At 37.9% G+C, this 11,517-nt stretch overlaps 1 protein-coding gene, 1 long non-coding RNA gene and 1 pseudogene across 4 annotated transcripts in view; 2 read left to right on the top strand and 1 right to left on the bottom strand.

The window, feature by feature from the left end:
- LOC137728306 (disease resistance protein RUN1-like) overlaps nt 1–6,918 on the top strand; it is a 45,911-nt pseudogene extending 38,993 nt beyond the window's left edge.
- On the top strand, nt 44–1,976 carry LOC137727697 (uncharacterized). 3 transcript variants are annotated; one of them, XR_011067838.1, is made up of 4 exons: nt 44–618; nt 803–917; nt 1,191–1,287; nt 1,916–1,976. It is a non-coding gene; the product is annotated as an uncharacterized lncRNA (long non-coding RNA). The 3 variants fall into 3 exon arrangements; XR_011067839.1 differs by lacking the exon at nt 1,916–1,976 and adding an exon at nt 1,438–1,770; XR_011067837.1 differs by lacking the exon at nt 1,916–1,976 and having other exon boundaries at nt 1,191–1,770.
- A 97-nt stretch (nt 6,919–7,015) lies between the features above and the next one.
- Nucleotides 7,016–11,517, bottom strand: part of LOC137727692 (uncharacterized) — a 9,793-nt gene continuing 5,291 nt past the window's right edge. The window contains exons 2-9 of the mRNA XM_068466517.1: nt 10,752–11,517; nt 10,566–10,664; nt 10,135–10,201; nt 9,941–10,055; nt 9,459–9,527; nt 8,905–9,247; nt 8,683–8,812; nt 7,016–7,983 (exon numbers count right to left, since the gene is read on the bottom strand). The exon at nt 10,752–11,517 is cut by the window's right edge and continues 71 nt beyond it. Of these exons, the coding sequence (XP_068322618.1) occupies nt 7,858–7,983; nt 8,683–8,812; nt 8,905–9,247; nt 9,459–9,527; nt 9,941–10,055; nt 10,135–10,149 (798 nt within the window). The 5' untranslated portion in view covers nt 10,150–10,201; nt 10,566–10,664; nt 10,752–11,517 and the 3' untranslated portion in view covers nt 7,016–7,857. The remainder of the gene's footprint in view (nt 7,984–8,682; nt 8,813–8,904; nt 9,248–9,458; nt 9,528–9,940; nt 10,056–10,134; nt 10,202–10,565; nt 10,665–10,751) is intronic.

Raw genomic sequence — 11,517 nt, 5'->3', positions numbered from 1 at the left:
TTGGCAGCACTATAAAAAACAATCTCTCTGCATTACTCTCTGCTTCATACATAATTACATGATTTTAGGTTTAATATCTAGCTTTTTAGTTGTAGATTACTTATATGGGTCTTTAACTGCAATATCAAATTTCTTACTTTTTTCATGTTTTTACTTTTGACTTGCTGATATCTATTTTAGAATGTGGAATTATATCTAATATTTGTTTATTTTCTGACTGTCTTAATGCCTCACTGTCTGTAGATTTTAAATTTTGGTAAGAACCATGAAAATGATTGAAAAGCATGATGTTGTTTTCGAAATATATATTAGCATCCCCTTCTCACCCAACTGCCAAAATCAGGTGGCTTGACTTGAGGTGTTTTCAGATATTGTAATTGAATGAACAGTTAGGTTACACTTTAACAAAAATGTGTAAAAAGGGTTGATAACCGCATTTTTAAGAGAGAAGTACTATTTTGTCTAACCCTTTTGAGTTCCCATATATCTTCATTGTTTCATTTATACATCTGTTGGAGGATTGGAGGGGATTGGGAGGCAGATGAGTGAGACTTCTGATGGTTACACAGAAATAAATGGTCTCTCACATCTTGAACCAGATTATTATTGGTTTGGTAGGTATGAATGATTCTAGCCTTTTTTTTAGAGGAACTATGCTTTCCATTTCAAACAGAATATTATGTTATTAGAAGCAATTACATAGAGTTTGGCCAACTAAAATGGCTGGACAGAAAAAATGGTCCTAATTGTTCACTCTCTAATGATGTTGGCAAGTAACGTTGATTGTTCTAAACGCTGGCAGTGCTTCTGTTTTCCACAATGTAAGCCCAAGATTATGCGATGGTGCTCAATTTGGATTTGTTGCATAGCTAGAAGGATTATCTTGCAGTAATTGTTGAAGACCGTTATATGCCAAGGTATTGATTCTTTCGAATCCCAGTTAAAAAAAAAAAGTCAGATTTACATAAATTTTGCATCATTATAATTAGTCTACTTGGGTTAGCTTAAGATTACAGAGAACAACCTACTACATGAGGGAATAAATCTTTCTTATAGCATGCATATCCATATATAGCAAGCAAAGTTTCACTTGGTTCTTAGGCACTAGACCGTCTTTCCTTTAGCTTATAATTAGCTGCTCATGAATTCTTGGCATCTTATTTTATTCTTCTTATTGGGGTGTTTTACAGCACCGTATATTTTTTCAAGGAGCTTCCTCAGTTTGTTGTCAAGGCTGGTTCAATTTTAAGTAATATTTATGGTGTAGATTGGGAAAACAAACTTGAGGTATTAATTTTTTAGAGATAGTTTATGCTTGAAATTAGCCCTGTTTTTATATCTTCCAACATTCTGTTTTCTTGGAGTTACTGTGTGCTTGAAAACTTGCTGAAACAACAATGGAACAGTTATTTTGTTTTTTGTTAACTGCTGAAACAGGTGCTAGGCCTACAGGCCATATATTTTGCTACCTTAACTGCAGGATAAAATATGTCTGGACTGCATCTTGCTTTTGTTTCTTACGGAAATAGGCATCCTGCATTTTTTTTCTTTGAACATTAGTGCTTGAAAGCTTAGCTGCTGAAACAAAAACAGAACACTTTTAATGTTTTTTGTTAACTGCTGAAACAGGCCGTTGGCCTACAGGACATATATTTTGCCATCTTAACTTCAGAGGCAATATATGTGTGAACTGTATGTTGTTTCTGTTTCTTATGGAAACAGACAATTTTTTGCAATCACATCTTTTGTAATCAAGAACATTCTATTAATTGTACAATGTCTTTTCATATCAGTTATGTTGAATGTATACAAAAATCAAGATGCTTATCTTACCGAATATTTTCACTCATCTATCCTTCTATTCATTCATGATTATGTTTAATTTATTCGGGTTAAATGTGTCTTATTCATGCAGTTAAAGCTGGTGCATTCAAGTCCCGCAGCAACGCGCGGGCATATTTTCTAGTAACTTCTATTTCACAAAATTCGTTTCATTTTATTTTAAATTCTATTTTTTTTATTTCATAAAATTTGTTTCAGATTTTTTTTAAATTATATTTTTTTTCCTATAACTTCTATTTCACAAAATTTGTTTCATATTTTTTTCCTATAACTTCCTAAGCCATTATACAATATTAAATTAAATTAAGTAATATGAAAAAACATTAAACAATTTGAATTTACGTTGTAGTTTTTAAATAATAAATTATGTTTGGCCCCTTGGTCCTCGGTTGGAGACGGTTTTTTGTGACAAGTCTAAAACGAGTCATATGGTCCTTTGGTCCTCGGTTGGAGACAGTGGAAAATGTGGTTCTGTACTGGTTATTAAAATATTAATATCTTAAAAGACCAGAGGACTAAAGCAAGTTCTCTGATCAACCATCGATTGAAAATGACATTAACGTTATTCAAATCGTTCGTTGGATATCAGTCATGGACCATGGTGAATTGGTGATAGTGGTGGATTTTGGTGGTGGGTGGGATGATAAGTAAAGCCTGGACCCCAGTCATCACCTTCCACGACAAAACTTCTTTATTTAACATTGACATTCGTACATGGCTCTGCACCTCTTTGGTGGTGGTAGACGAATGCCCTTTTGCTTTCGATTTCCTTTTTTCACCATCGCAATTGGAAAGCTGCACTTGTTTTGTCTACGTGCAGAAAAAGTAGATGGTGAAAAAAGGCACAGGGTGGCGTTTTCTTCCTTCTCCCAACCCACAAACCTTTATTTCTTCTAGCCACATCTGCCTTTTTAGAATGAAAACAAAATACTCCAGCCACTATCCCTCTTCTCTTTCCTTTCCCCACCTTCCAGACAAGATAATTTCTTTATTAAAGGTAAAGTTAAAACGATGCGGTGGAAGCAGAGGAAGAAAGAAACGATGAAAGATGCGTGGCCGGGAAGGGCAAAATTGACGTTTACCTGTAGAAAATATGAAACAGTCATTATACAAAGAAGAAACCCGAGGGTATGTCCGTCCTTTCACTATTAATGAACAGTGTTTTTTTTAAATTTATGTTTTAATATATATAAATATAATTTGGTAACATAACCAAGAAGCTGTGAAAATCAAATACAATTATTATACTCAAATATTGCTTGTATGGTCACTAACATGAATTATATCTATGAACATGTCTAATTTCCTTCTCCTCCAATATTGCTTATATCAAAAAACAAAAACAGCTTGGAAGACCAGCAGCCATGACCTAGCCAAGTCATCTTCTCACACTGACAGCCTCCCCCTGATCTCTCTCTTTCTTCACTTTACTCTTCCTTTATTGGGTCGATGACTCCTGAAAACATGTCTATTCAATGGAGAGGACCTTGCTTTTCAAAATCAGACTCGACCAAAACCGATTTGGAGGTGGCCGTTCTCTATTTCAAGCTATTGCGCTCGTTGATTTAAAAATTCAAATGCATTAGATTGGTTTTATCTTCAATTGAAGACTTACTTACACCTAGTATTGCCACCCTGAAATCCTAGACTAATAATGCATTAGTAAATATGTCACTTAGATGTTACGGTCACGACATGACGTGACGTGCTGGTGTGGGTTATTGGAAAATTACTTTTACTATTATTGTTATTTTAACAGGGTTTTCTTGTGGGCCAAGGATTAGGTTTTTTTGCCTGTTAAGTTTATGATTACTTGTCCGTTAGAGATTAGGGTTTGAATTCGTTTTCTCTATAAATAGGTTGCTTTGTAACGCATTGAATAACAAGTCAGTCAAGATGTAGTTCCTTTAATGTATATAGTCTTCTTGGCAGTTATGTAGTTTCGATTAATAAAGTTTTATATTTCAATTCTTCATCGTGTACATTTTCAACTTAGTTTAGTCCTTGTGGAAATTAAATTGCATTTGCTGATGAAATATGAAATCAGTGGACGCAGCATCAAAGTTAAATTTGTACACAAAGCGCGTAAGGCCATGAAGGGGGGCCTATTGGCTACTGTGTGTTTGCCGCTACCATGCACTAGTGACTGGTGAGTTGTGTCTCTTGTGAGTAATCAACTATATTAATAAAAGGTGTGAACTGATGATGCCATTGCCATGTGATGATGTGCCCTTCATCTGTCTTTTTCAATGTGTCTGAACGCTTTAAATTTTTGGGGAAGAGATCCTTTCCCTCTCTTCCATCAAAACCACTAAATTAAGTGATCCATTGTATCAAATTTCAAAAATCTAAATCAAACCAAATCACCTAATTTATGGTTTTAGTTGAAGAGCTCCGGAACAAATTTTTGTTCTTGGAAGGTAAGGTGAATGAGCTGGGTAAGTAGTCAACTCAGTCAAGTCAACGAGTACAATTGCTGAACTAAAATCTGATTTAGTCTCTGCGGGCTACTGCTCTCTCTTCTCTTGCTTGCTTCCCACTTTCAAGCTCTCTCTGTCTTGATTTGCTTAATTGGATTCTCTTCTCAATTGCAACTTAGCAAATCTCATTCATTCTGATATATCCATTCTCTTTCTTCGATATAGTATCAAGCACTCGCTTCATTCTCTTTCTTTGATATATTATTATCTTGCACTCAGATGGAGTGCATCATTACTCTCTTGCAGATGTGCTGCAGATCGTTAACATTTTCATCTTCGTCGTCATCTACTGTTGTTGATCCTGCAGCTGGTGATGCTGAAGATGTTGATATACCCCCTCATCAGGAAAAGTATGATGTGTTCATCAGTTTCAGAGGTGAGGACTCCCGCCTTGGTATTACCAGCCATCTTCATACTGCTTGAATACTTCCCAGAGATCTTGAAGCCAATGGAACATTTTAAGGCTTTAAATTTAAATGGAACAGAGGTTAAAGAGCTACACATCAATCGAGTTTCTCCCTGCTCTAACAAGCATTCAACTACATGTTTGCAAAAGGAACATCTGAACTTTCTTAGTTTGAAAAAGACAGCGGTCAAAGAGCTCCCTTCGTCTATTGGAAATCTAATTGGGCTTGAAACATTAGATCTTGATATGTGCAGGAACCTTAATGTTGTCCCAAGAAGTATCTACAGTTTAACCAACAGTAAAACTCTCTGATTTTGTTGCTGTCACGAACTCAAAGAGTTTCCGTCTGGCTCTATTCATTTGCTATCTTTGAAAGTTCTAGACCTCCATGGCACCCGCATATCAGAAATCCCTGATGGTCTCGTTGGCTCAACCTCATTGCTAGATTTGGATCTAAGTAGAAGCACGATCAGGAGCATACCTGCAAGCATCAAACAAGCTTCTCAGTTGCATAAACTAAGCTTAATTGGGTACAAGCGGCTTCAATCATTACCAGAGCTCCCAGTGCTATGTAATCTTGAAGCTCAAGGCTTCAGGTCGCTGAAGACAGTGCCAAGTTCATGGACAGCACTCACACAAGGTTGGGATAAATACACATATTTTGGGAAACGTAATTTTTATAATTGCGGAAATTTGGATCATAATGCAAGGAGCAACATAATGGATGAAGCACAGCTTAGAATTATGCGAGAGGCACCTAATTCATCCAAGAAAGATTATGGGAACCCTTGGTTTGGCATTATATGTCCGGGAAAAGAAATTCCAAAGTGGTTCAGCTTCAGATATCAAAGTGAGGGATCTTCAGTCCATATCAAGCTTCCTCCAGATTGTTTTCGAACATTTTTATTGGGTTTCCTTCTCTCTGCTGTTGTTTCTTGTGTTTCCAACTGCAATAATGACTTTGAAATAACAGCTAGGTGCAATGTCAAATCCCTGGGTGAAAGCCATGGACTGTTCACTTCTGGATTCATTGTCCAACGATTCCGTTGGATGCGTCCCTGGGAGAAAGACAACCTACATGATCACGTGTACGTGTGGGGTAGGCCCTTTATAATTGAAGAGGGAGCAGAAAAATGCTCCCCTGATGTTTACAAACTTGCAAATGAGGTCTCTGTTCAATTCTCTGTGTCTCGACGTCATTCCTGGAGTCCTGATTCCGGTCTGAAGGTGGAAAATTGTGGTATATGGCCGTTGTATGCGGAAGATGTTGAGAAAGTCAAACCTGATCGCGTCTTCACATCGGAGGAACCAAAAATACAAGAAGAAACAAGAGAAGATGAAACTTGGGAAGCCAGTGGATCAAGTTATAAGAATAAAGCAAATGAAAGTGATGATGATTCAGAAGCCAGTGAATAAAGTTATGATCAGTTTGAGTTAAATGAAAGTGATGATGAGTCAGAAGCCGAACGATCCTTTTGGCTGAATGGGTCTTTTTGCCTGAGTGCCATATCATTTTGAATTTGTCTATTCCCTTTGGATATGTAGGCTTTGTTGCCTAAGCCCAGTACGGGTTTGGGATTGCTTTAACTTTTTGTAAAAACAGCTATGAAAAAATCTCCAGTGTAAAATGTTTGGTAAATGCAAAAATAAGTTCTTCTTTTCAAAGTTCCAGCCATAATAATCAGAAAAGAAGAAGTCAAAACCTGCTTTTTCTCCACCTCACCTGTTCGAGATCTTCGACCTGCTTAATCCGTCCACCAAATTAAGTTCATCTGCATGCCCAGTTCCATAATCAAGTCAATAAAATTAAGAAACACACAATTAAACCCACAAAATCAGCTCAATTAACTCTGAAAGTACCTAATAAAATAGCTCAAAAATCAGAAAATCCACCAAACCACCAAGAGCAAACAAGTCCCCAGCTCGAAGGGGTCCGCGACAAAGGTGAGACCCTGCTTCAAGTGTGCTGAGAAAGCACTGACTCCGATAGCGGTGACCTTCAAGTTGCCGTCCTCATCGAGGTGGAGGTTCTTAAGCTTCAGTTCTTGGTGGTAGACCCCGCGGCTGTGTCACGTAGTTGAATTTGACGTCGTGAAAGTGGAAGTGACGAGTCACGTAGTTGACATTGAACATTCGACAAAAGAATAAAAACTCAAATAGCTCCATAGCTCAACTGCAATGAGCAAAAGATATGAACGACCTAGTTGAACTAAAAACGCCAAATCTTGTGTTCTCGTTTGAACTGAACAACAAAATCAGCAAACACAAAATTTATTTGAGATGGAAATGGAAATTACAACAAAATAAGTCCTTAAGTTTAATAATACGATCATCAATTTGTAACAAACAAAAAAAACTATGGGGGTCTTCGCTTCAATAGGACTAGGAAAATTCCAAAATTCGGAGGAAATATATGTTGCGCAACAAGATAAAGGAAAAAATAATGAAGAAATGGCAACCTGCATACACAAAAAGGGATGAAATACAAAAGATATATTACAGGCTCAGTGATTTCAAAGCATAAAACACAAGGCCCGTCCCACCACGCCACAATAGAAAGGCTTTGAACGGCGATGGAATAGCAGACACAAAATGAAGCACAACTAACCGGCTAAAATGCACTCCAATGATCAGAGTCTTTTCTCAGAGTCTCCATTGACGTCCGGAAAGGCCCTGAAGACCCAAATGGGTCCGAGTCTGGTCTCGGAGTTTGACGGTTGAATAATGTCCTCAATGGAGAAGACCCAAATTCGTCCGAGTCTCCTTTTGGAGTTTGACTGTTGAATGATGTCCTGAATGCCCAAAAAAATCTGATTCTTTTCTTGGGGTTTGACTATCCAGCGACATCCAAAATGACCCTGAAGATCCAAAGGGGTCCGAGTCTCTTCTTGGAGTTTGACCGTCCAGTGATGGCCTAAATGGCGCTGAAGAGCCAAAAGGGTCTGGGATGTCATCAAATGTTGGAAATCATTGACCCTGATCAAAATCTCTACTGCTGCGCATAGAATCAAATCTGCCAAGCGTTTCTGATTGAGGGAAGTATCCAGTATCTTGGGTGCTTCTAAACGAATCAAACCTGGAGAAGGTGTCGAATGAAGGTTCTGAACTATCCTTGTACCTTGGTGGTGACTATCCTGAATTGAAGGCAGACATTGGTGTGCTGGGAACAGAATCGTCGAAAGTAAAAGGGCGGCTCTTCTGGGAACAGAATCTTCGAATAAAGTAGTGATCCTTATTACTCTCCTGATCCATATCCTACATCACACATGATTAAGAGCAGTTACCGCACAATCCAGCATGCTAGTAATAACAACAAATATAAAACTGCAAAAAACCGAAAGCTTGAAAGTGCTACATAACCAACAAGCTATATTAGAAAAGAAAGTGGATTCACTGGAACCGAGAATCCATGCCTACTTAAAAGGTGCAAAATAATGGAAATTTTCCATCGGCTACAAAATGTTCTGTGTGCAAAGCAGCACCCTCTGTGGTCAATGTAAACATAAACAGTCTTGATTAACCTAGACCTAATGCCAAAACCAGAGTCCCCTTCAACGTGCAAATAATTGCACTAAGAACAATTCCACATACCCTTCTTTTTATATCTACAGTGACCCAAGACTGAAATCAGGAAACTCGGTTTTGTCATATTTGGTTTGAAATACCCATACTACTACTAACTGATTTACATGATGAAAACATCAGAACTGGAAACTTGGTGAAGATAGAAACTATTATTGATAAAATTCACAGAACCTTCTCTAATAACTAAACGCAGCAAGCATTAGGGCACTTGAGGCTACTATTGAAACAAAGGATACATGATCACAGCCACAAACAAATAGGTGGCATTAACAGCAATCATGGAGCACTACTCGGTCAGTATGAACACAAGGCCAAAGAATTTAGTTCTATAAAATAATAAAGAATATTGAATGTACAATATCGGCTTACCTTGGTGATACTAATTGGATTGAAACCCCACACCGAGTCAACATCATCATTAGTGTCAAATGTCCCCCATGCTGGTTCATCGAAACCCCTGTCACTGGAAAACACAGACCCAGCACCCCCATGATCAGCACTGCACATCAAAGTTCAGAATTTCAACAATATTTGCAGGTATCATGGTGATCTTAAATATGTAGTTAGAAAACTACAGATCTAAAACTATACCTTTGAGATTCCTTATCACGGGGCGAGGCCTCTGTGCCTGTTGTCCTTCCATAGTTAGAATCTGAAAATTTTCTAGATGGGCTTCCAACGGTACTGCTGGCAAATGGACTGTTCAGAGCACTTTTTGCAGACTCCTCTTCATTTTTATCATATGCTGCTCCATTTTCAGCAACCTTGTCATCCGCACTCTGAGGCTTTTCTGACTTGACATCAACTTTAGGTGAAGAAGCAGTTGGACTCTCAACTGGAGGAGCTTCTTCTTTCTGAACTGATGATGATTTCTGTTTTGGAGGCGCCAAGACATTTGACACATCAAGAGTGAGCTCCTTGACAAAAGTGAATCCTGAAAAGTAAACTTCTGAATCAGTCACATCGAATAGTTAAAACTCCTGAACAGATTGGGAAACCACCACCAGACGACAAAGGAACTACAAACAGCAGGCAATATGCTCCATTTACCACAAGGTGAAAAGGAAAAAAGAATTTAAGTGCTACCAAAAATTTATCATCTCAGAGCCAATCTTGGATCTATAAAACTCATTTTTGGCACATACCTTTGTCTTCAAACTTATCCCAATCCTCATCCCAGTCAGCAGCTCCTTCTTGGATGCCAGGTTGCCAGCCTATATAAAAACAAAATAAAATTTCAGATTACAAAATGCATTGTAGCACAAATACCACAGCAGTGAACAATAACGAAAAATAAAATGACGCACTCAAGAAACGCTACACAGAATTCAAATGATAAAATCAAACAAAGCAGAGTGATCAGGAAAAGATTACAATGGTGAAAACAAGGGTTTCTCTGTAGGATTTTGATGATTTAACAACAGAATGACTTTTAGCTTCTAGAAAGGCAACGCTACTAATAAATTGACTACCCAAAGCCAAAGTCCATAAAAAAAAATAAAAAATAAAAAAATGTAAAATCCATCAGATAGTTTGATAAAGAATAAGCTCATGGAAGTACTCGTATCATTATTTATACAAGATTCTTAGATTCCCAAGAAATTAGCAACGAATGAGATCAACTTACCAAAGGGAAGCTCAGTTAATGTTGCAGGCTTTCCGCGTAATCCATACTTCTTGCAGCGTTCATTGAGAGTTTTCACAAGCCCATCAAGATCCAATTGGATGCGATCAACGCGATCCTGAAAATTTCAGTTGGAAATGATCTTAGACAAGTTGAGCAAAAGTATGTTTTAAACAACAAGGTTGTGCAAAAGGTACCGGTGCCATCAGCATCACCTTCTTGCTCCATCTTGACAATTGCCCTGTATAGCTCCATTTTCTTCTCCTGCATATAAATCACATAAGACAATCAGTACGGTGATAATAAAAAGAATACACCACTAGGGGTATGACCATTCAACTGATTCTATTCTCCCACCCTACTTTCTTTCTGTCATCTGCTATCAATCCCACCAGGCATAAAAAACTACTATAAAGTTTTTTTTTTTTTTTTTCTTTGTTTCTCCAGAATGTAATACTTAAAGTTAAAATATAAAAAATAAAAGCATGCCATCTCACAAGTACAGGTAATTGCGACTCAGATGAACAAAACGAACAGCAAGTAGTTAACACTTTGATCTTCGAATGAGCAAAAGCAAACACACACATGGGCCACTAATTGACCACAATTTCTATGTGGTGAAAGGTACCTGTAAATCACGAAACGTGGCTTCTTCAATAGTCAACTTGGAAGCTACATCTCCAGCTTGTTTGTATTTCTCTTCATATTTCTTAGCCAGGGACTCAGCCTAGATTTATGTAGTACTCATTAAGCCAAGACAGTTGCTAAAGATTAATGAAAATATGTGCTTAGGCTCAAGTATCCTACAGCATACCTCACGTCTATCAGCAGATGCCCCTTCTGTGATCTCATTAAGGCGATTGTCACAACTGCTCTTGTACAAGACCTTATACCAAAAAGGAAAATAGATCAGAGCAAATATAACAAGGTAGAAGCATACATCACAGTTTCAACACCACACCCTATATGTGTGAGATCTAAAATCAAGCACTAGCATTCACAATGATGCGAATTAGAATTCAAAAGCTGAAAGTTAAAAACAATCATTTCTTACATTAGTAAGTAGATGTAAAATTGCTACAATTTTTAGTCTAATGCCTTTTAAAATATTCCGAGCCTACAATAACATAATGAAGCCACCTTGAAATACAGCATAAGCTGTGACCTTTCTCCCACATTTAAAGCTATAGGGTTCGAGTCTTTTCTCGGAGTCTCCATTGACGTCTGGAAAGGCCGTGAAGACCCAAAAGGGTTCGAGTCTCGTCAAGGAGTTTGACTGTTGAATGATGCCCTAAATGGAGAAGACCCAAATGCGTCCGAGTCTCCTCTTGGAGTTTGACTGTGGAATGATGTCCTAAATGGAGCTGCTGAAGCCTCGAAAAAATCTGATTCTCTTCTTGGGGTTTGACTGTCGAGTGACTTCCGAAATGACCCTGAAGATCCAAAGGGGTCCGAGTCTCTTCTTGGAGTTTGACTGTCCAGTGATGGCCTAAATGGCGCTGAAGAGCCGAAAGTGTCTGGGATGTCATCAAATGTTGGAAATCCATGACCCTGATCAAAATCTCTACTGCTGCGCATAG

Source organism: Pyrus communis, chromosome 3, assembly GCF_963583255.1.
Source record: "Pyrus communis chromosome 3, drPyrComm1.1, whole genome shotgun sequence".
Lineage (NCBI taxonomy): Eukaryota > Viridiplantae > Streptophyta > Magnoliopsida > Rosales > Rosaceae > Pyrus > Pyrus communis.
This window is presented reverse-complemented; position numbering and strand designations above follow the sequence as displayed.